This window comes from Hippocampus bargibanti, linkage group LG06, assembly GCF_051943395.1.
Source record: "Hippocampus bargibanti isolate YZ-2025 linkage group LG06, ASM5194339v1, whole genome shotgun sequence".
Taxonomy (NCBI): Eukaryota; Metazoa; Chordata; class Actinopteri; order Syngnathiformes; family Syngnathidae; genus Hippocampus; species Hippocampus bargibanti.
This window is the reverse complement of record NC_142739.1, coordinates 1,125,001-1,149,053: the sequence shown is the minus strand read 5'-3', so window position 1 is coordinate 1,149,053 and position 24,053 is coordinate 1,125,001. Positions and strand designations below refer to the sequence as shown.

The following is a 24,053-nucleotide window of genomic DNA, read 5'->3' as shown; positions in this document are numbered from 1 at the left end:
AACATTTTCTGGGGCCTGACCTCACTGCAACCAAAACACGAGCTGAATACAATCCTTCAAAGTTAGGTAATGCACCATGGACCCATGTTGACCATCCCTCGGGCGCGGAATCGGGGATCAGTTCATTCTGTCCTGTTGTCTGGTCCTTATTACTTAGCTTCTCTAGAGCTGTTTGAGATGAGTGGCTACACCCAGCTCAGAGTGTCTATTCCCAAAAGTAACTGCTAAAATCCAATTAAACCCATAAGTTGGAAGTGAGAATTTCAACATTGAGCAACATTGCATGACCTTCAACTTTCAACTCTGGGACAAAAGTGTAATGTTGGCTACGTCTGTCACTTGTATAGTTATTTTCCACAAAGTACTATGATTAGAGTGTGCAATATGGACAGAAATCTATATCTTAATATGTATGTCTCATGTCTCATTCCCACCCACTGTAAGCTTAAAAATATTGATCCCCTTTGTAACAATCAAAAAGTTCCAAAAACCTTTGAAAGCAGGACGATTTGTACACATCTGTGAGTTGTTTCAGAACGCAATTGGCACAAACCTTAGCAAAGCCTCACTCTTTCACAATTTTTGCAGTACTTCCATGTCTTTCCTCCAATTTAGCCAGGTCTATTTTCATTGCTGTATTTTCACAACAGTTTACAGCAAAATAAAAGAAACAGTTTTTCGCAGAATGAAAAAAAAAAACAAATCCATCCAGATACAATTGCTACCTTTTGGCAATGGAAGAGCGTTTGAATTCTGAAGCGTAATTCTCGCAGTGTCCCGCCTTGTTTTCGCAGCGTCCCGTGCTTCGAGTTCTCGTAAAATATAAAATGCTTTTGCAAGACTCGTTATGGGGCATGAAACTGTTTGAGGTAAATGGGTTTGGTCCACTTGGGCGATTCACCCTCCGTGGTGATCTGACTTTGGGAGTGAATGAACACAGATTTAATGCCAAAAAAGACGAATGCCGGAAAGACCGACACATGGCCGTGGAGCATTATCAACCACGCAGATGTACAAACAGGTCTTATCTGTCCAAAACTATTCCGTGTTCACATACTGTCAGGGATGTACTGGGACAAAAAGCCTTTTTGTTGTGCCTAAATATAATAGATGGCCACAGCTTGGCGTTGTTGTTGAGGCATATAGCATTGTTGTGAACGGTGGGCGTCTAATTATAATGGACCAAGGGAGGGAGATTCGTACGGCGTAGGTCACCCAACACAAGTTAATTACGGACACGGGCGGCTGTCACGCAGCTAGCTCGACAAACCAAGAAACAAGAATGGCCGATCTGGAAAGTCAACATATTTCCCCAAATTTCTGATGGCCAGCACACCCCTTTATAGATGATTATTCTGCCAGGGTAGTTCAGCTTCCCCGAAAATGCCGTTTGCCAAAAAAGCAGAACACAGTCAACTATGCACTGCTCTGTGTAAATACACTGCTCAAATATGTGGCAGAATATCTTCACTTTTTTTTTCAAAATCAAGTACTTTTAATCATACTTATCACGGGTAAATGGCCCAGCTTGCTTCTCATTAATCTCCACGGCTTCAAGTCGCTGTTATACAACCGAATGATGAGCGTCTACTGCTTTGATGGGCACATGTCGAGATGGTGCTTCCAATATGTAAAACTATAGGTAAATGGTCAATAAATGTTCATCTTTATTCTCATAATATATCAGGGTAATACATTTGATTATTTGGAAATAGCCTTCTGTGAACCTTGATCACAATCCTGCGGTATGACTGTAGAAAGAGCAGAAATATGGTCTTTGGAGAAAGCAGCTCTCACCTCGAGACAACTGGAGCAGTCGTCCTATGGCCTAGACAAAAATATCCGCTTAGTAGCGCAAGTGTCATTAAAGGTGATTGTAGCAATTGCCTCAAAGGGTTGGGAAACAAAGATAGTTTATGCTTACTGTCATTTTTGGCGAAGTCTGTTTCATTAGCTTGTTTTTTTTAAAACAATTGTGTCGCGTCATAATTCAAACGCTGTCTTATTTTCATTGCTTAATATTCAGTCGGTTGTTATTTATTGTTCCTATTGTCTGGCAACCAGTTCAGGATGTCTCCAGCCTACTGCCCGTAAACAGCTGGGATAGGCTCCAGAACCCCCTGTGACGCTTGCGAGGATGAAGCAGATTGGAAATTGAATACATGAATGAATACATCTCTATTGTTTTTTTTTCAGTGACAATGTGATCCCAACCATTTCGTCCAGCTATGAAGGACAGACAAAAAGTACTCCAGAAAGAGATAATACATATGTTCATATGTGGTCAATTTATATTTAGCTTATCATTAGTCCTCCCTTTGCAAGTGAGTGATGCCTGGGCAGAGGGAGGATGTGTAGAGAGAGGTTGATAGTCGTGTTCCATTGATGGAACTCCTTTGATGTAGTTGTTTTTGTTTCTTTGAGGCTCTCTGTATGGATTCATCCCCTACAGCAGCTGTTCACTGACTAAAGCACTTAAGAGTTTGTTCTTTCTTGCTATGTATTGGATCTTCACACTTTGCTGAAGAAGAACATATCTATTTCTAAAATGTAGACATGCGCTCATAACATTTTAACTTTTTGATTGATAGTTGAAAATGCCTTGCTGTCTGTGATGACGAATGTTAATGACTGAAGGTCCGTTCTTTTGGTCTTGCTCCTGAAGTGATGATTTTGCATTCCAATGTATTTGACTTTACCTGAAGGTAGAACGCGACCTGAGCTGCGCTAATGTTGTTCAGACTGGTTCCATTTGGTATTCGTCCTCTTGAGCTGTATGAGGGAGTGGGCCTTCTGTCTTCACCTTACATTGTTCCGACTTAAAGCTGGCTAAAATGTAGAAACAAAAACACAACACTGATGAGAGTTCCAATTCACGATTCATCAAAGTCTAAATGGTTTCAACCTTCCTTCTCTCGAGCATTCCCAGTAGGCTTTGGGATTTTGGTTTCCGTTCACAGCTACTCCTTCCCTCTTTTTCCAACCTGGCTTACTTGATTCACCTTACTGACGTTTGGCTATCAATCAGATAAATGACAACCACCTGTGACACAAATTTGAATGCAAGCGTTTGTCTACTTCTGTAACCACATGATTAATAATAGTGATTCATTTAAACTATTGTAGGGCAGATTGCGGTAGATACATCACATTTGAGAAGTCTATACCTTATGTAATTTAATTTACATTTTTAATGATTGACATCCTCACCAATACAGTACACACAAACTCATTATGGAAATAAAAGGTGCAGGTGCCTCCTATCGCCATCAGAGTACTTGGGACGGGCAACTCCCCTCACAAAGGAGATAACAGCAAATATAAAAGGTAGTTGCAGAGAATTGGTGTTAACTACGCATCATTTAATGGGGGGGTTCAATGGGAGGAATGATATTGCCACTTCACGTTTCAACTTTAGGCCAAACAAGCAATCACACTTGAAGATAAGAAGACAGACACAGTGAGATTGGTGTTATTATACTGCCACCCTTGCACCGTGACTTGAGTCATAACGGCCATTGATTTTGACTGCTTCGATGCCTTACCACAAAAAAAAACGTTCCCAATTTTACAGCTCTCCTTTTCACTTTCTTTTTTTTCCTCAGTCTTAGACCCTCTCACTCAACCATTCCTTCCTCATTTTCCTAACGAGTCCCCAAGCCTCAGGCGGTTGTCTTCATTAACCCGGGCTGTAATTATTTTTGTTTTAGTCTCATATTGCTGACATCTCAACTCAGGGGCTCCTCAATCAGGATTAACCCAAACCACAAGAAATCACACTTCACAGCCTTTTTTACAGCAGCCCCTGTTGCCTGCAATTTCAGTCAAATTAAAGGTTTATTTTATTTAACTATTTCACCCCCCTCACACGTCCACTCAAACAGTCCCCGACATGAAAACAAACTCAATTGCTTTCTTTCAATTTGCTGGTTGCCAGTGGCTGCCCAACACTTTTTCTCACTCTGCACAAAGTGGTCCTCTGTGCAGCACCGAGTTAACACAGGTGGCACCGGTACGATGTCCCGCGACGAGAGAACATTCTTTTTAACATTAAAAGCTTTTCTCTTACTCAGTAGTTTGCAAGGCCTTCTTCATTGGCTGATAGAATCGCGTACACGCAGGGGCAAATTTGTTAGTAAACCTCTGTTAATGAAATATATAAGCCACAATGGTCACAGAAATAACCTAAATCTGTTAAATTAATTTGAAATGAAATGTTAATACAAGTTAATCTATAGAAATGTTTGAGTTGTGGTTCAACACAATTATTCTGACAAAAAAATTATTTTGACAAAAAAATGATAGTCTTGGACAAAAAAAAAACAACTAAAAAACGATTGCATGCCCTATCAAAGGTTCGACTACATACGATCAACAAGTGTCACCTCCAATAAGCATCACAGTTGTAATCAGTCAATTGGTTTATTAAAAGAGTGAAAAGCAGCCAATGTGCTGTTTGATGCCGTTGTGTTAAACACACTGAATGTGGATTTGAGAATGCAAAGGAGATAATTGCCTCAACAAAGTACAAAGAAAATTGTAGAAGCGCCCCAGAGACTGTCGCCAACCTCCTCGAATGTAGTCGCAGAAGTAAAATTAATGACAGACTAAAGAGACCAATACGTCTGTGTCGTACAGGAGTGGTGAGTGGATGAAAAGGTTTCTTTAGCCATCATCTTCAGCCGCGAGAGTGGCTGCCTTTGGAGCAGCTCCTGTATTTTCTTTCTACTTCTTTCATTCCTTTCATCTTCCTCTCATAACTTTGCTGCCATTAAATATAAATGTCTCCACTCCGTGACAAAATAAGAGCTAATCCAATTCAATCCAATCTCTACTTCTTTGAATGTGTCATACGTTTCGCTCCTCATCCAAAGAGCTTCGTCAGTGAACTAAAGTTGTGTTGATAACTCTGGCCCGATATGTATCCTTAATGGACAGAGGTGGCGGTGCCAAACCTCTGCTTTATAGGTCCCTGCTCTCAGGTTGGGGAAGCAGTAGACTCCTCCCAGAAGCTAATCTGATTCCTTCTCTTGTCCTATCTTCTTACCTCTGATGTCTATGCCTGGCTCTGATTGCCCCATTAGCTCTGGTATCACCTCATCAGCATTACTAAGCCTACATGGTAATGACCTAAGCAGTCTGTTGTAAGCACGGTCTAAATTAAAGCTCAAACCACCCTGGCAATTTAGTGAAAGGTTTTACTGTTTTACAAAAAATGCTTCTTTCCCTCCCCTTTCAACCCATCTATTTTCTTTTGCTAAGATTTTAACCTCACTGTCGTCAAATGAGTGGTTGCTAGCAGATGTACTGCAGATTGAGGCCCACTAGCATTGTCCCTGTGATGACACATTGGGGAAACTAAACAAATGCTCCAAAAATACTTGAGCAACATCGCAAGGACCTGGGTTGCACCTAAAACCTAGCAAACATTGACAGTTTTGTACAATATCTCCTTGTATCCCACAATTCTCTTTTTTCTCTTTGTGTCATGTCTGTCTATCGAGAATTGTATCATTTCTATGTGATCTATTTGATAATTATCCACCAGGATATCTGTCACGTTTTGCGAGGTGGTGATGGCGGGTGCGGATCCCAAAAAGCAGGCAGGAGGGAGCAGGAGGTTGTTTGACAAATTGTATTAAAATAAAGGTCAGCAGGAACAAAATGTAAAACATCAAAATCATCTGAACGGAAAAAATACAAAGTATCAAAAGAAAACCAAGTGTAAAAGTCCGCCAAGGTTAAACAAATACATGCACAGCATGCAGCAAACAATGAACCGACAACGGATGGTCGTGCCGGGTGTCCTTTTAAGTGTCAGTGATTAAAAGGACCAGCACCTGCGAGGCTGCAGGCAGGGCTGACGTCGCTACCCGCTGGTCGCCAATCTGATCGGGACGACCAGCACCTGTGCAAGTGCAGGCGGGGCCGACAGCGCCCCCCGTTGGTCGCCAACCAGATCATGACAATATCACATCTCGGCCATATCACACAGCACTATTACCAATTTATTGTCGATATTTTCTCTTCTTGTAGGGCTCTTTGCCGTATTTCGCAAATAGTGTGGCTTATTTGCATCCAATGTTTGACTCTATAATGAAACTTTTTTTTCATTCTTTCCATGCTTCCAATTTAAAAAAAATCAAGTATATGTTCAAATCTGCGTTTGGATTGGATTGGATGTACCTTTATTCGTCTCGCAGTGAAGAAATATACATTTCACAGCAGCAAAGTTATGAAAGGAAGAGCAATCTCAACACCGCTAAATGGTATAAACTTGCACTGAATTATTTTACACGTACTCTGTCTTCCTAAAGCTGTAATTCCTTCTTTATCTTTTGGTTCTTAGTCTGGCTCGACTCATCTTCCTGCCTCAGGGGCGTCTGGTCTCAACACAGTTGTAATAAACTCTCAATATTGAGTGTGTGGGTGTGTGTGCGTGAGCGTGCGTGTGTGTGCGTGTGTGTGCGTGTGTGTGTGTGTTTGTGCGTGTGTCAGCAGCAGTAGTCATAGCCCTAGCAGTAGTTGTAAAACTTCATCACATTGAGTAGTCCTTCGGGGGTCCTGGAGTCCTCTCACTGTGTGTGGTTTGACCTGCTGTGGCCCTTCAGGCCTCACATGCCCACTTAGATAAACAGGCAGTAAACACAGGCAGTTCAAGCACCACTCTCTTCTGCACACGGCATATACAAGCTTGGGAGATGAAAGGACGGGTTCCCGACACTATTACCTTCTTCTAACCTCTGCCTCATAATTAAGAGTCCTGCCACCATGCTCGTGAAGTTTCTAATAATAGTAAAATACCTACCTCGCCTCACAGACTCACAGCTTGCATGCGCACTGGTTTTCCTTTCAAACCTCCCCCAACCGACCGCTTTACGAAACAACTAAAATGTGCCTTGCCAGAATGTGGAAACATGGTTTATATAAGGTGATGAATCTGCTGAGAGGTGCTCGGGTAATCCAAGTCACAGCAATCTTTATGCAGGCCCGAGATATTAGACTGGGGAGGAATTTATTTGCTTATCATGCTCTTACACTTATCTTAAAACAAGCTGGAATTGATGTGGGCTGTAAGGGCCTTATTGTTAGTATAATATTATGTTTTCTGGTATCGCAACCTCATGTTTGTACGGCCATGGCCTGAAGGTTGAATATTTGTGTCTTGGATTTTCTCAGATAGTGTAGGCTAAGCTAATGTTGCTTCAACAGAAGGCCTATTGACCGCTTTGATCCAAGTACGATTGCCAATTACAATTTGCTTTTTGGGAATTTTGGATTATTTGAGTCTGTAATAGTCGGATATACTGTGTGACAGTAAATACCCAGAGGAAAGAGTTTTCTCTGAAATGGACATACCATATTTATTCGAGTCTAACGTGCGACATTTTCTACCTAAGAAATAACTCAAAGTTTGGGTGCGCGTTATAAACGAGGCCTGGCAAAAAAATCTCACATATATTTAATGCTTTATCCCTTCCTGGAGGGGGCATTCCATGGGTATTCTCCATAGGCCCTTCAGTTTCGATTCTCGGAAAGACCCGGATCATGCACATTCCTTTTTTTTTTTTATTGTTGATTACTATCTCTTTAGCTACGCTTCATTTCCTTTCCTCACCTCGCCTCATGTCAATCAGATAGGAAGTACAGTAGATTATTGGAGAATTACTTGTGTAAAATGGTACAGTGGTTTGATTTTATGAAATGTGCCGCTTCATTCCCCACAGCACTGGAACACTCTCTTTAAAGTGTGATTTTCTTTCAATGGAATTGAACAAAGTATACCTTTTCAAACGGACATCTTCTTAGGAACTTTAAAACTGGTTAAACAAAATTGGTTTCCTGCCAAACACTGTGTAGAGATTGATGGATGAGTCCTTTCTCCCCCTCTATTCTTGTCTCTCCCCATCTGCTTTGCCTTTTTTCATTTTCTTTTCAACTGCTAATGTCTGCTTGGTTTCCTTGTCCCAAGCCCATATCCTGCTCCTCCTTTAATATAGAAATGTTGTTGCAATTAACATGCGGTTTCTTTTGAATTTGCAGTTGTATGCCATTTTAGCAGGCTCACGCAGCATCTGAGCAAAGGGATGGATGAAAATGACTTCATGATTTTGTGAAATGCTATGACAAATTGTGTGACCTCACTTGAAATAAATGTAAAACATCTTGAGGTGGGTAAAATAACCCAAGAAGTAAAAGTTAAAAGTAGAAACAAACAATCAAGTACAGAGTAACTTCTTTGAGTAATATAATTTTTTTTTTAATCAGAGCATGGATGCCAAATAGAATACAAATAACGATCTATAATATGATCTGCAAATATAGATATTGCTCAACAGTATCATTTAGAATAAAACAATTATAAAGTTAAATATTGAAATCTGTCAAATGTTTGAAAGACAGACAAGCAATAAACTGTTTATCGTTTTCTAAAATGTGAAAAACGAGGCACTTGTAAGTGATTTTGACGGGTCTCCATCAAAATGTGGTCATGTGACTACCTGATGCCAATTTATTGTTGGCGTGGAGTTAAAAAACATAAAATAGAACGCAACATGCATGTATTGCTTGATGAATGCAAGTACAGTAAAGTCTCGTTATATCGATATTCAAGGGAGTCCGAAAAAATATCGATATAACCGGGACTATCGATATATCCGACCCTGCGCGCATGTAATTTTCTCCGTGCGTGCATAGAAATAGTATCGATATAACCGGGACTATCGATATATCCGATATCGATATAACGAGACTTTACTGTATTAAGCAAGATGCAGTTCAGTTTAGCGTAACATTAATACTCAAGAATAATAATTATGTTGCATTAAAACTACACAATTTATCCAACATCTCTCTGCTGTACACATTTATTTTTGTTGTACATGTGTCTCTGGATTGTTTTTCCTTTTTATGCTTTCATAAGGCTTTTGATTGTTCCAGACCAACTCATAAATAAACCTTTCATTTTACTTTAGTGCGCTAAGATTAGTGCACTAAGATTACTGCGCTTGCTCCCCCATGAGGGCCAGTCTGTCTGCATCACAGTGTTTCTCATATCCCCAAAACATTTCTTGTACATTTTTAATACTCCCCCAATAATAATAATAATAATAATAATAATAATAATAATAATAATGCCCGCAGATAGCTGAGATTGGCTCCAGCACCCCTGTGACCCTAATGAGGAATAAGCCGTACGGAAAATGGATGGATAATAATAATAATAATAATAATAATAACTAATACAGCATGTTTTAACTTTGACTACATCCAATTTTTATTGGTTTACACAATTACTCTGTCGACATTATTGAGTAACTGGCTATTTTATATCTTATTGTATTCATTTGGGGGAACTCTGTCATAAATTACTCCCTGAGAAAATTTCTTTGAACAGAACATAGGTCAAGGTTAAAACAGACAGATGATTAGAAACGGCTGTCATTCTGATGCAATGTAGACACAATCATACATACATGACAATATGAGATTTAACACGATTATCTTTGCATTCCTATGTGGATTCCATTACATTGTGAGAGGTTTTCACTTGTGGCCAATTGTGCTATCTGTTAGAAAAACAGTTCAACAATGAGATCATCGAAATAGAAAATGGCACTTATTAATGTGTGGATACCGGGAAGGACGGTGTGACATTCTGCTCATCTGACACTATCTTTGTGTGTGTTTCTTTAATTGATTGTTCCATGAAGGGAAATTTGTAAATCTATTAATCTATCGATCTATCTAAATTAATTTGTATTAACTTGATAAAAAAAACACAGAAGAAGCCTCAGTTAATGACAGACATCAAAGCATTAAGCCACTCCCTCACCCATCATGATAAACCTAAAGAACTGAGCTTGAACTGTAGTGAAAGCCCAAAAGCTGGCTGAAGAATAGCTGCGATAAGGACTTTTCACGGTAATGATGCAAAATTCTGTCTTTCTGTCGAAATTCAGCAGCAGAAGCAGAAGTCTGTTTATTTGAATGAACTCAGAAATATCTCCTTCATTTCCCTGATATTACACTGGAGCTGATTTTAAAGTTCACACAGTGCACTTTATATCTATGATGGATGCGGTAATGATACATTCATGCAATCAGGCCCTTGTCTGCTTTGTCCCTCATTAAGAAGACGAGCTATCTTGCTGACAAGAGCCAGGTCATGACTTGAGTTTTACATTAGTGTGACATGAACTGAGAAAGACATAAACAGACTATGTTTGTGGCCTTAGCCAAAAAAAGTACCACGAGGACATAAGTAAGATAACAGCTAATAGAATATCCTCCAAATCCATGCCGCTTGTTTCATTAGGGGTACAAGAAGGGGCCGTGTTCGAGCATTTTTTTTTAACGCAGAGAGTGATTGTTCATTTCTGAAGGCTTGGAATTGGCAATAAAAGAGGATATGTGATAAGGATGGTGCTTCCCATAAATATCGGCTGACCTGCTGAACTACCTCTTCTAACCTCTCATCTGGCCTCACAACTGCTCACCATTTAATGGAAAAAATATTCCCATACATTTCATTATTCACATGAGGATATCTTTCAAATCATTCTAGAAATGGCCATGGGAATTAATGAATTACAATATCTATATTCTGTTTGTCATCGTATGTGTCTGTTTTTTAACCATGTGTTCTTTTCAAAGACATAGTTTTTAATTATAGCATATTGTTGTAAAAAATGTACATTAAATTATATATATATATATTAAACCTTGAAATACGCACTACTTTTCACCACGGCTGGCAGAGTGATCTTCGGATCTGGCGGAGTGAGCTTCGGGTCTTCGGCGAAAGCACACGACCGAACAGCGCTCGAGCCGTCACAGCTTTCCACACCCCCTCTCTCTGAATTCACACGTGGATCGCCTCCGATGATCTTTTTGCAGATAATTTTACTATTATAGGAGCGCAAAAAAACACCACAGGTTCGTGTTCAGTCGTGTTCAGGGGTGCGTTTGTGGCGTCACATGTGCACACCGCGGCTGTCATGTGAATCTCAGCCTGATAAATCTCTCACGCTGTGTGTCACTTCCCTGAGAGTAACTTTCTACGACCCAGAGGTGTAGTCGAGGGTACACCACGGTATACGACGTATACCCACTTATTTTTCGGTCGGCATTGGGTATACCGAGAGTCAAATGTGGTACGTTACTATGAATAAATTGAAGAAACTACGAGCCGTACTCGTCTACTCTGCTCTGTTTATTTGTCATCCAAGACTTGGGGTGCGTTCAGGTTCGAGAATAGCGCACAACTTCTTATGCCTTGAGGCTGTTTGGAAAGCATTGTCCAACTGAATGAGCAGGGACAAACACTTGCCAACGTTTCTGTGTTGCTACACTTGAATGCACCCCCTGGCAAGATTGTGATTGGCTAAAGGGTAGAGTCATATGTTATGGTAAGCCAATCAGAGCTGGTGTTTTCACACACACCGGAACAGCATGTCATTAGTCACGCTTTCACGTGACTAATGACACCGAAATTGTAACGTGCGAGTTGACAGCTGGGGCGGGGCCGCCACTCGCGACACTTCAATTTCATTTCATTTCAACGAGTCGCTGTCACCTCACCAGTGACATGATTACGACGAAAGCGCCGCGCTGTGTCTTGTGCTGGCAAGTCCAACAGGTTGCTTTGCACGAGGTGATTGTTAGACGCGATCGCGTAAGTTTGTTGCTTTCCGGTTTCCGATCGCGAGTGTGCCATTTTATTGGCCCCGCCCGCCTTCTTTTGTCGTGTTTTATTCCGCGTCCGTGGAATCATCGGACTCGCGCCCTTTGTTGTACGAAAATCTCTGCCAGCACCTACGGGACTCGAAGTGGATCCAGATGACATTGATGAGCTTGTTGTTGACCATAATGAGGTCATCAACACAGAGAATTTGATTTGCCTTCGAGAGGACAAGCAGAAGCAGGCCATTCAGGAGTTCATGATGAATGATAATGTGATGCCTCAGTTTCATAAGACCTTACAAGTCAGAAAGCAACAGGTGTCAATTAAGAGCCATCAATGACCATCACAAATGTAAAAAAAGTGACTTTATTTTACAGTGCAGTGTATTTCTTTCATTACAATACAATAGCGCATGTATTATACATAGAATAAGGTATGGTGTGTGTAGTTTTAAGGCTTATTTAGTTGAAAAGTATATTTTATGGAAACCCGAGAACTGATTATTCCCATTTTAATGGTTTCCTATGGGAATTTTTTTTTGTGATACACACTTTTTGGCTTACACACTCTGTCTGGGAACCAATTAAGTTCGTAAGCTGAGGTCTCACGATATGTACAGTATATATACAGTATATATAAATGCACACACACACACACACACACACACACACACACACACACACACACACACACACACACACACACACACACACACACACACTGAACTACAGTGATGTACCTCTCCGATATTTTCATCAGCCAATTCTCATAGTTTTGCAGATCTGTTGTTGTCTTTCCTTTGAGTGTTTGTCATCACATTGTGTTGCTTTGTCTCACATTTTGAACATGTTTGCTATTTTACCCAGCACATAATTTGTTTTCGATTTTATATCTGATACTTTTCCCATCTGTGATTTTTTATTTCACTGATAACATAGCTCGACTAATACACGATGAAAACCACTCGAAAAAGCTGTTCACAAGCTCAAGCACTTGCGTGCACATACACGCAGGGACATTTTACTGCATCATCTCGTCTTGCTGTATGTAATGTGACTACTTCGCTGTACATAGCAGCGTATACTGATTATAGTAATCCCGTAAATCATACAGATACGGACGGGCCCATTAACTTTAACATATTCCCTGTTTTAGATAGGCCATCTGTTTATTTTCACTATCACTGCATTAGCTTCTTTTCCACTATCTAAACGTATGTCTTTCCTTTGTCAGAAATTGCCTCACTTAAGTATTTTTTTTCACTGACGTCTTTTTTTTCACTCGTTGAAGTACATGAACAAGTTAATCATCGCTCCGACTACCTTTGCCAAACAAGCAGGTGTACACATGCACAATATCGCCAGGTGTTCAGTCAAATCAAAGCGTGTTCTTCCTGAGTCTCTGACTCCTACGATACTATTGCCGTCGCATCACAGCCCCTCATGGAAACAGAAAACAGTGATTTTGAGTAGAAGCTGGTTCATGTACGCATTCTTTTATTGTAGAGTTCTGTTGTTTGTTTTTTATCCCTCTCCATCGTCTTATTGTAAATGAAAATAGAAACACAAACATATTTTGACAAAGATGTACATATTCTCTTTAAAAAAAATGAACATACCGTTCTTACATCCACCCACACACAGCTGAGTCATTTGTGTGCAGTGCCAGCAGCTCCCGGTCTGTCAAGTGCATACAATGCACATAAACACACACATACATTTATAGTTACCGACACTCACACCGACTCAAACGAGAGGAACACCTGTCGAAGTGCATGGCTCGCTCCAGGACACCTTCAAGTTATGAGCTCATCGGAAAAGCAATTAAAGGCAGCATGGGCCCTGCACGCTTGCGTAATGTTTTGTTTTGCTACTTGGCTTCGAAATTAACTAAACCTGTCACAAGTCATCTAACTGACGTGAGCTGGGTTATATTTATTTATTTTCGGTTGGAGTAGCTAGACACATAGTCCCAGCACTGCCTCATGTCCAATAATGAACCAATTTTGAGGGGGCGATTAGCTGGCCGAAACACATATACTCCCCCTTCTTCTTGATGAGCGGTTGAGGGGCCGGGGGGCATGTCTTATTTTTGCCCGTCTGGAACGTTGATGGTTGGGTCATGGCCCTGTAGTTTTGATGTTGTGGCCTATTTAGGTTTGGGCCCTTTTTCACCTGTGACGTTCTCCACTCTGGGGAATTTGATCCTGTCCACAGACTTTGCATTGTAACGTAAGACATTCTATGTGATATAAATACATAACAAGAATATATGCCTTGTAGATGGTTGATACGAATTACCATATTTTGCATATATATGGCGCATCGTACCATAAGGCATATTTCCAATGACTGATGTTTAAAAGAGTTTCCACATATACGACAGACCGCATTATAAGGCGCTACAGTAGAGGCTGGGGTTACATTTTAGAATGGACAGCGCACTATTTCTACATGGGGAAATGGAGTCCGTGGCTGGTGACAGTAGTTGTGAGACCTGTTGCGACCCAACATTACTTCACGTATAAGGTGCAGCTGCATATAAGGCGCAGGGTCAACTTTTGAAGAAAATAACAGCTTTTTGGTACGCCTTATACACTGGAAAATATGTGAAGCATTTGTGGAGTCAAAAAGAAATCATGACAATATGCATTACATTTTGTCTTCGGGGCCTTGCTTTAGTCCGTCCGGTCTCATGATTCAACATGGGCTCAGCCTGGGAGCAGCCTGATGTCAGTTAGCTGTAAAACAACACCAAGCAGCCCTACACTCTCTTTTAAGTCTACTGGTCTTAAGCCTTTGGAGAGGGAAAAAAATCACCCTTGACATTAATAGGTCCATTGTGGGTGAGTCAAGGTAAGTGCGTGCTCGTATGTCTGCACATACACAGTGCAGTTCACTCGTGTTTTCTCGAGGAATAATTTATGAAGTAAGAAAAACACATTTGTTATCATTGTCATCACTTTCTGTAATTACCCATATGCCGCCCTGTTAGAGCAGAGAAAACAACAGTTAGTGTCCTGCTGAGGTTGCCCCCTAAGCATGTTCTATGATGCTGCCTTCTTCAAAGGAACTGTCGTTCTCGGGCTGCTGTGTCTACACAGTGATGGAACGAGAACAGTTGTGTTAATAGCCTGGGTCTTCAAAGTCCTAAATGGCACGTCTACAAATATTGTGTCTCTGTGTTTCGGTGACATTAGTACAGATATAATTGTTTGCACTTTAAGAAAAAGAAAATGATTCCTTTGAACACTTGGACACATTTTCAATTGAAAAAAAAAACATTGTTTATGGAGGTCTGTGTAAGCTCTCAGTCGTACAGGAGTGGTCCATCGATGAGAAGGTTTCTTCGGCCGTCATCTGTACTTTTTGAAGGTGTCGGACGTTTCGCCTCCTATCCAAGATTGTTTATGGAGTTTTTTTTTAATATTTTTAAATGTCAACTGTTCACACACCACCCATGTTGATTTGCAATCATTGAGATCAGATGCACACAGTTTAAAATTCATCAATAATCCAAACTGCTATTCATATATATAAAAGGTCTGGCGAAAATGTTCATTTGCATTCATTCATTTTTACTTTGTTTGGTCATTGATAGATGGTGCCTGTGGCACTACTTTTCTCTCAGGACTTAATTCCCAACTGCTCTCTGACATTAAAACAGCAACAAAAAATGTTTTATTTGTATTACTGAATTCCCATTGTGCAATTTGTCAATTCTAACACGCATCGAAGCCAATTTTGTGCCACTTTTTATCATCATAAAAGTTTATTTCAATTCCAACTGTGTGTTTGCAATGGTGAAATCCATTTGGCTCAAGAGAAATTACCTCAGGCCATATGACAGAATGGAGGATATATTGAACTTTTTTTCTATATCAGTAAGCAACTTTAGTTATTTAGTGAAAAATCAGTTCTTTATTAAACATTTTTGCACCGTTACAGTATACATTTAAGTCCTCTGACATTTGTATTATGCTAAGAATACTTTTGGCACGGTTTGCGAGGTGGTGTTGGCGGGTGCGGATCCCAAAAAGCAGGCAGGAGGGAGCAGGACGTTGTTTGACAAATTGTATTAAAATAAAGGTCAGCAGGAACAAAATGTAAAACATCAAAATCATCTGAACAGGAAAAATACAAAGTATCAAAAGAAGACCAAAAGTAAAACTCTGCCAAGGTTAAACAAACACATGCATACACAATACATACAAAGCATGCAACAAACATGCAGCAAACAATGAACCGACACCGGATGGTCGTGCCGGGTGTCCTTTTAAGTATCAGTGATTAAAACGACCAGCACCTGCGAGGCTCCAGGCAGGGCTGACGTCGCTACCCGTTGGTCGCCAATCTGATCGGGACGACCAGCACCTGTGCAGGTGCAGGCGGGGCCGACAACGCCCCCCGTTGTTCGCCAACCAGATCATGACAACTTAGTTTTTTAATGTTTTCACCCCCCCCCCCCATCCCGTTTCAAATTGCTGCTGTGGACTGCAAATTTCCCCGTTGTGGGACTATTAACGGCTTTCTGATTCTGATTTTATCCCAATACAAGAAAATGCTTTGACATGAACTCCACAGCAGGAATCCCTACAATTGTTCACCTTACTGTGACATGAGGTCTATTGTTGTGACTTAAATCTTGATCCCATTTAACACCTACAATATTTCTATAGAAATTGAGGTCATTTAAATGGTGTTCCATGCTTTTTCTTGCATCTGCAGCTGTATTCCATTTGTGTTCTGGTGTCTTGACAGCAGATAAACTTCTTTGGTTGTGATAATAGTACACACGATGCATATTTTGTGTGCTCATTTATCTCTGTACTAATAAATCAAACCGGTTGGTTGATGGCGATGATGTTGACTTGCGACGTGACTCACAATTGCGCTTTATCCCGTCGAGTTTTCACCCAAGCCCTAGATTTCAAGTTAATTACGCAATACATCGTCACTATGCAGCTCATTCATTGCCTTTTGGGTTCTTTCTTGCTCACGCTGTTCTGGTCGATGATGAAACTAGTAGAAGTTGGCTTCTAGCACTATACCTAAAGCCAAGTCTTATTAGGCAGCCGCATTGTGGTGTAGGAGTTCAAGCCACAGGGCTGAGATTATGATTCCTATTTAGGAAAAGGCGAGAGTGGATGCATGGTGACAAAAGAAGACTGAAGGTGGAAAAAGTAGTGCAAAATGGAGGATGACAGCAATCTGGATGGTGAAGTGAGAAATTGTAATGGTAATGTGACGTGGAGGTTGTGGTACAAGGGAAGGAGGGGTGGAAGATGGATGGGAGAACACAAGGGTGGTTTATGGAATAGATTTGAATTAGGGATGGCTGCCAGAGAAGCTGTTGTTAAGGACACAATACATTTGAGAGGTGCGAGGGGAAACATTTCAAGAGAACTGCTGGAAAGTAAACTATGTCAGAAGATAGATGAAACAATAAAATCATTCTTAGTTTGACTTGAGGAAAACATTTTTTTTGTTTCATTTTCTATTATTTGACACAAAAACAAAATGCCTACTTGTAGTACCCTTCTAATTGTATTGTCTGTCACTGTCAGTACTCAAACATTTTGCTTTGCACATAATTTCAGTCAATCACAACTTCCTTGCCATAAACACATACAAATGGCATTACAATTGACTGAACATTGTAAAGGTGAAGCCTTCATTTAATGTACATTTTTGACATCAATATGCTATAATTAAAAAAAAAACTACAAATAAATAAAAAAGGTTGTCTCATGTCGCACGTCCATGTGTGCACGCCGTGTGCGCGCACGTGCCTGCATGTGTGTGTGTGATTGTCACATCTGCAAGACGGCAAACAATCAGGCTTCTACGGTCTGGCATGCATGCACGCACACGTGCGCGCACATGCGTGCACTCACACTGATTCTCCTTTGCCTCGGGCCCTAAAACAGCAGATTGGGGTCTTGTCCAAAGTACCATTAAATTTCTTGAAAGTCCTGCTGCGAGAGCTAAAACATCCTCCTGTCGTCATGCTGGGGACATTCCACGGCACGCCAGAGAGCCTGCACTAATCCTGCCGGCATGGGAATCATTATTGATAGGATCCTAACGCATTACCTCAGGGCTCACTTATTGTTGCTCAAGATTATTATTTAAGAGTAAACCAAAACATAGCCAAAGTTTCAAGTTTCATAGAAATTTATCGGAAGAAAATGTTATCATTGGCTTAGAGTGCTACCTCTTTGAACAGTGCATTTGGAGGAAAAATAGTCCTTGCTGCTCTCCTCTCCAATAAACAGCTTTATATGCTCAAGATATGTGGGTCACACGGAGAACAGTGAGAGTCGAACAAGCATGCTCCACCTTTGATCATGATTTCATTCTTTTTTTTTCACATTCAGACTCAAATTGTTGCATGTCATTTGAGCACTTTTGTGGAAATAGCACTCCTGGAAACTGATTGTCTTCCGCTTTCTATGTGTCTAGGTGCAGTTCTCTTGGCCAGTGTCCACGGTATATCGATCAACGTTGACCCAATCATCTGTACGTGGCTTCTGCATCAGCCTCATAGAGGGAGCAGCAGACAACATCAGCAGGTGTGAGATGCCTCTTGTAGTTGGTTTTTATTTTTAAAGCTTTTTTTTCATCTTTATTTGTGTTGATAAATGCTGTTGCGCTCCCTCTAGTGTGAGTATATTTTGGTATGGGAGGTTTTTTTTTTAGGCCTTGTATTATTGTTCATGTTAACTTAATTTGAAGGACACGCTACACATATTTTTCTGAACAGCTCTTTTGTTAAAATGAGGTTCGTGAGATGAACATAATTTACTCTGGCATTCTGTAGATAAAAGACATGGACATAACAAAAGTGGCACATGGACAAGAATTCAACATTCAAGATCTTAGTGCATGGGACTGCACATTTCCCCATTGTGGGACTATTCAAGGCTTTCTTATTCTGATTCATTTGTCAAATGCAGAGTAAAAACAATCGTCACCCTGAAGAACGTAATTCTTATTTTGTTAGTCTCGCTCCACTTAAACAAACCACGATGCCTTTGAAGTTGGGAAGTCGCATAAAACTCAAGTACCTATGACTTACAAATCCTTTTAAAGGACAACCGACGTCACTTTTTTGTTTCCTAACTGACATAAAAAAAAACGTTTTATAGCATCTAAAATACCCAAAACACACAGGATGATATTTTTATTCAAATGCAAAACACCAATAAAAATGAGTTAAAGTGTCCAAAATCTGCAAAAAATTGAGCTGCGAATTGGGCATTTTCAGAAAGTCCCGCCCCCAGTTCGTGACGTCACGCCAAGACGTCTTGCATTTCTTGTGAATCAAAACAATGGCTTCAGATTCGGGGAATATGCTTTCTTGGTACACATAAAGTTATGAATATGATTCAAATAGTTCTGAAGAGAAAAGCATACATGTTGGCAATCGATTAAAGAATTTATTCCGTGCCATTTTGAGGCAACATTGGGGGGAAATGTCTCACCCAAAAAGAGGTAGAAAATGGCCACCGAGCTCCTGTGAGGAATGAATCCACAGGTTTCCACAGGCTGATAAATTCCTTACATGGAGCTTGGACGCCCTCTTCTGGCTCTTTCTGGTGCAACACGAGGTTTTCAGACCAAACAAGCATTGACGCGATGGAAGGGCTGCTACAATGTGTCCTTTTTTTTCCGGTCAGGGGCGTTCCTTCAGTGACGTCACGTGAGGACTCGTCGCCAACTCAAAAACAAGACTTCCTGAATGTTCAGCGCGAGTCTTAAAACGTAAAATATAGCTATATGCGATGGAATCTTATTAAAATACGCTCAGTAGAAGTAATTTGAAGCCATTTTACAAATTATGGACACAACTTGTCCGGAGACGTCGGTTGTCCTTTAACTGTTTATACAACTGAATTTGATGCTCAGTAACAATAACTTCCAAAAAGCTCGGACAAGCCGACTGTTTTCCATCATGATTCGTTCTCACAACACTTAATAAGCCTTTTGGACCTGAGGACCGGAATTTGATCACATTCTTGCTTGATGGTTCAAAATACAACAATTGTTGCACAACAATATGCAGTCTGTATTGTTGTGTTTTGTACTTTATAACGTGCCACACGGAGAGGAGACAGATTTCCCCTTTTCACTTGTCATTAACTTTTTTTTTGGAATTTCAATTTGACATGATCTTACATACTTCTGTTGTTGATTATGCTTTGGGCGGCTGCATACCAACCGATGCGCCAGAATTTCACTTGACACTCACCTAGTGTGCAGGGGTTCCTAGATGGCAGTTCCACAATGTGGAGATGTTGCAAATTATAGCCAATCTTAATACATGGAAGTACACCTTTACAATACATTTATTTACACCAGTTTTATATATTTTTTTTATTTAAAACAAAACAGAAAAAAACAAGAGTCTTTCAGATGGCTGACATCTGTATAGATTTGCCTTGATCTATTCAAACTGCATTGAGTTCCAGGCATGATGGAAGTATTTCCTCATTTGGCAAATGTTTCGTACGTCTGTCAACATTTCTATGCTATTTCTAAGTTACTTTAAACAACACATCTGACTGCTGGTTGCAGCTGTGATTGGTTGAATGTGTGTAGCAGGGAGTTCACTTAACTTGTGCTGAGTGATGAAAACTTCCACGAATTAAACCGATCATCTTTTCCTTTTGGCTTTTCCCTTCAGCAAATCAGTGTTCTCCATCTATCCCGGTTTTGTGCATCCTTTTCTCTCACACCAGCTACCTTCATGTCCTCTTTGACCACATCCATAAACCTCCTCTTCGGTCTTCCTCTCGGTCTCCTGCCTGGCAGTTCAAGACTCAGCATCCTTCTCCCGATATAGTCACTCTCTCTCCTCAGAACATGTCCAAACCATCTCAGTCTGGCTTCTCTGACTTTCTCTCCAAAGCCTCTAATACGAGTTGTCCCTCTAATGTACTCATTCCTGATCCTATCCAACCTGGTCACTCCCAAAGAAAACCTCAACATCTTCAGCTCTGCTACCTCCTGCTCTGCTTCCTGTCTTTTCCCCGGGGTGAATAAGGTTCTTATTTCTGGAATGTAATACTTACAGAAGTGAACAATACCATTGAATGATGATGCAAACTATGATTGAACAGGAACCTATGAACAACCTTTAGGTTCATTTTGGTCCTAATTCAAGTGACACCACTTTTCAGCAACTTTCTGGATAGCTGATAGCAGCTAATCTCTTAAATTCCATTGCAGAATCAAGGTCCAGGTCCAGTTCCCTTGGCAAAACGGCGAGAGGATGACGTATCAGTAGGCAGCACACCATTGGTCAAGCAGTCCTCTAATCAAGCTTCTGACTATGCGAGCAGCCCTGTCAAAACCAAGACTGTCACAGGTAATCTTACTCATCACCAAAAATACCCCAATGCGACCTGCATTTTTGTATTTGTATTTTCGACTACTGTTTTGTATGACCATCAGACCGTCTTGTCTTGCGATTGTCACAAATGCCATGACGAGCAACTGTGATAACGGATCCTAATATGAACAAACCAACATCAGAATCTGAATCAGAATCATCTTTATTGCCAAGTATGTAGGACACACAAGGAATTTGTTTCCAGTCATCAACAACATCATCAACAACATCATCAAATAGATACAAGACTGAATTTGTAAAAACATAAATAAATTCCAAACTTGGTGGAATCTGCCCGAGGGAGGTAGAGGCGGACATTGGCAGCATCTTAAGTGAAAAGCCATCACTATCGTAGCTTGCTTTAAAATGCTACCCCTGGTGGTCCAGATTCCACCTTTTTGGCAATGCCCTTGATGCATTGCAGATCAAATCAAACTTTGATTAAAGTCAAAGTCAGCTTTGTTGTCAAATATGCTAACATGCATGACATACAGCACAGATGAAATTACTGTCCTCTCAGACCCAGCATGCAAGACACTTATAATGACTTTAACAAACATAATAAACATGAAAACACCAATTTGCCGGGAGAGGGGAGCCGCTGGCTGTTCACGCGCCGCCATCTTGGGAAAAATAAAAAATAAAAAAACTGACAAATATGACAACACAAAGACAGAGTCATTCATTCTTCAGGACTTGCTGTACCCTCTTTGTGATGACATGAAGTAGTTCTAGATGAAAGAGGACAGGATCAAAGCATCCATGTCAGCAGTGGATCAGGGACGTCATGGTGGAATTTGAAAGGTTGCCCACTCAAACAAAGATATAACTTAAAAAGGCAGCACATGATTGTGGTAATAAAACACAATGGACGCTGACAGCAATTGTGGAGGAAAAAAAAGTCTAATTTAAAGGACAACTGACGTCTCCGGACAAGTTGTGTCCATAATTTGTAAAATGGCTTCAAATGACTTCTACTGAGCGTATTTTAATACGATTCCACCGCATATAGCTATATTTTACGTTTTACGACTCGTTCCAAATATTCAGGAAGTCTTATTTTTGAGTTGGTGACGAGTCCGTATGTGACGTCATGAAAGGACCGCCCCCTGACCGTAAAAAAGACGCATTGTAGCGTCCTTCCATCACGTCAATGTATTTTGCTATACATGTTTGGTCTGAGAACCGTGTTGCACCCAAAAGCCGCCAGAAGAGGGAGTCCAAGCTCCATATAAGGAATTTATCAGCCTGTGGAAGCGGAGGTGGCCACTGGAGGTCGCCATTTTGTGCCTCTTTTTTTTGAGTGAGAGATTTTCCCCCAATGTTGCCTCAAAATGGCACATATAATTCTTTAATCGATTGCCAACATGTATGCTTTCCTCTTCAGAACTATTTGAATCATATTCATAACTGGATGTGTAACAAGAAAGCATATTCTCCGAATCTGAAGCCATTGTTTTGATTCTCCAGCAATGCAAGACGTCTTGGCGTGATGTCACGAACTGGGGGCGGGACTTTCTGAAAATGCCCAATTCGCAGCTCAATTTTTTTGCACATTTTGGACACTTTAAGTCATTTTTATTGGTGTTTTGCATTTGACTAAAAATATCATACTGCGTGTTTTGGGTATTTTAGATGCTATAAAACGTTTTTCTGATGTCAGTTAAAAAACAAAAAAGTGACGTTGGTTGTCCTTTAACACTTAACATAACTTATGCCATGAAAACCTGACATCACATTGCTGTTTCGGGCCTCATTTTGTGTATGTGCTCACTTGAATAAAACAGGAAAATGTGTCAGTTCTCTGAATTTCTTAGATTGGCCCCGCAAACATGTAAATCAGATGTATGGCCATTTGTATTTGGGATAAACATAATGACTCAGGATGTCTGAAAACATTTGCAGTATGCATACCCCGTCTCCAACTGGCCATGCGTAGAAATTACGATGTAAAGAGAGTATGATGCTGTTTTGGTAACACATTCTGCAGAGCTACATTTGTACATTGTAATCAAGGGGGACTTTCCTCCAGGCTTTTAGCGGCTGCCTGTTAATGTGCAAGCAAATATACATAGACGCACACATCCCGCTTACTGCAGATGATTTCCCCTGAAAGCGCTCAGGGCAAGGTGATATCATGATGTAGTGTTCTCGCTGCCCGGCTCAAGTCTCAGAACCAACAATCTCTGCATTTGGCAGGCAAATATGTCACTGTCTTTCTTCCGCTCTGGTTTTAGTGGTTGGTTTCATCATGTACATGTTAAAAATACGACTGATTTGTAGAAGGAGCAAGGCTGAATTAAACAGAGGCCCCTGTCATGTGGAACACGGGCTTTGCACAACAGGGTGTTTTCATGTTACGTTATCCCATCATACTTTTTTGTCAGTGTGCAGCCCATTACAATTTTGTTGTTGGGATGTGGCAATTCATACTGGGTGATATTGTGTAGCCATAGGTGTATTAGTCCAGAGATGAAAGTCATGTGGATTTCCCTGGAAGTTAAGATTTTCTAAATTTCATGGACATTTCTCCCCAAAATCGTGAGAAAAAAAACGGCCAAAATTAATCCGGATATTAGTTGACAACATTGAACGAATACGCATTTTAGTTTTGGTTGTAGCGAAACCACTTGAGCAAAGCCCACCTTCGCTGCTCTCTGGTGTGCTTGCAACAATTCACTAAAAGCACTAGCTTTTATGTTAGTGTGTGTGTGTGTGTGTGTGTGTGTGTGTGTGTGTGTGTGTGTGTGTGTGTGTGTGTGTGTGTGTGTGTGTGTGTGTGTGTGTGTGTGTGTGTGTGTGTGTGTGTGTGTGTGTGTGTGTGAATATCGATTGTTGCAGTTTGAAATCAATATACGTCATGTATACCCGGACAATTATTTTTTAAAGTGGTTCACGTTAAAGTAACCCCTTAGTAGCTTTTTTTTATTTTAATCTCTAATGAATGTTTTTTTTGGGATACAGAGTCTTG

General features: G+C 40.6%; 1 protein-coding gene across 1 annotated transcript in view; it reads left to right on the top strand.

Annotated features, from left to right (window-relative positions):
• Positions 1 to 24,053, top strand: part of vps13b (vacuolar protein sorting 13 homolog B) — a 378,602-nt gene that overhangs the window by 135,197 nt on the left and 219,352 nt on the right. The window contains 2 exon segments of the mRNA XM_088999785.1: positions 18,151 to 18,260; positions 20,920 to 21,058. Coding sequence (XP_088855911.1) covers positions 18,151 to 18,260; positions 20,920 to 21,058 — 249 coding nt within the window.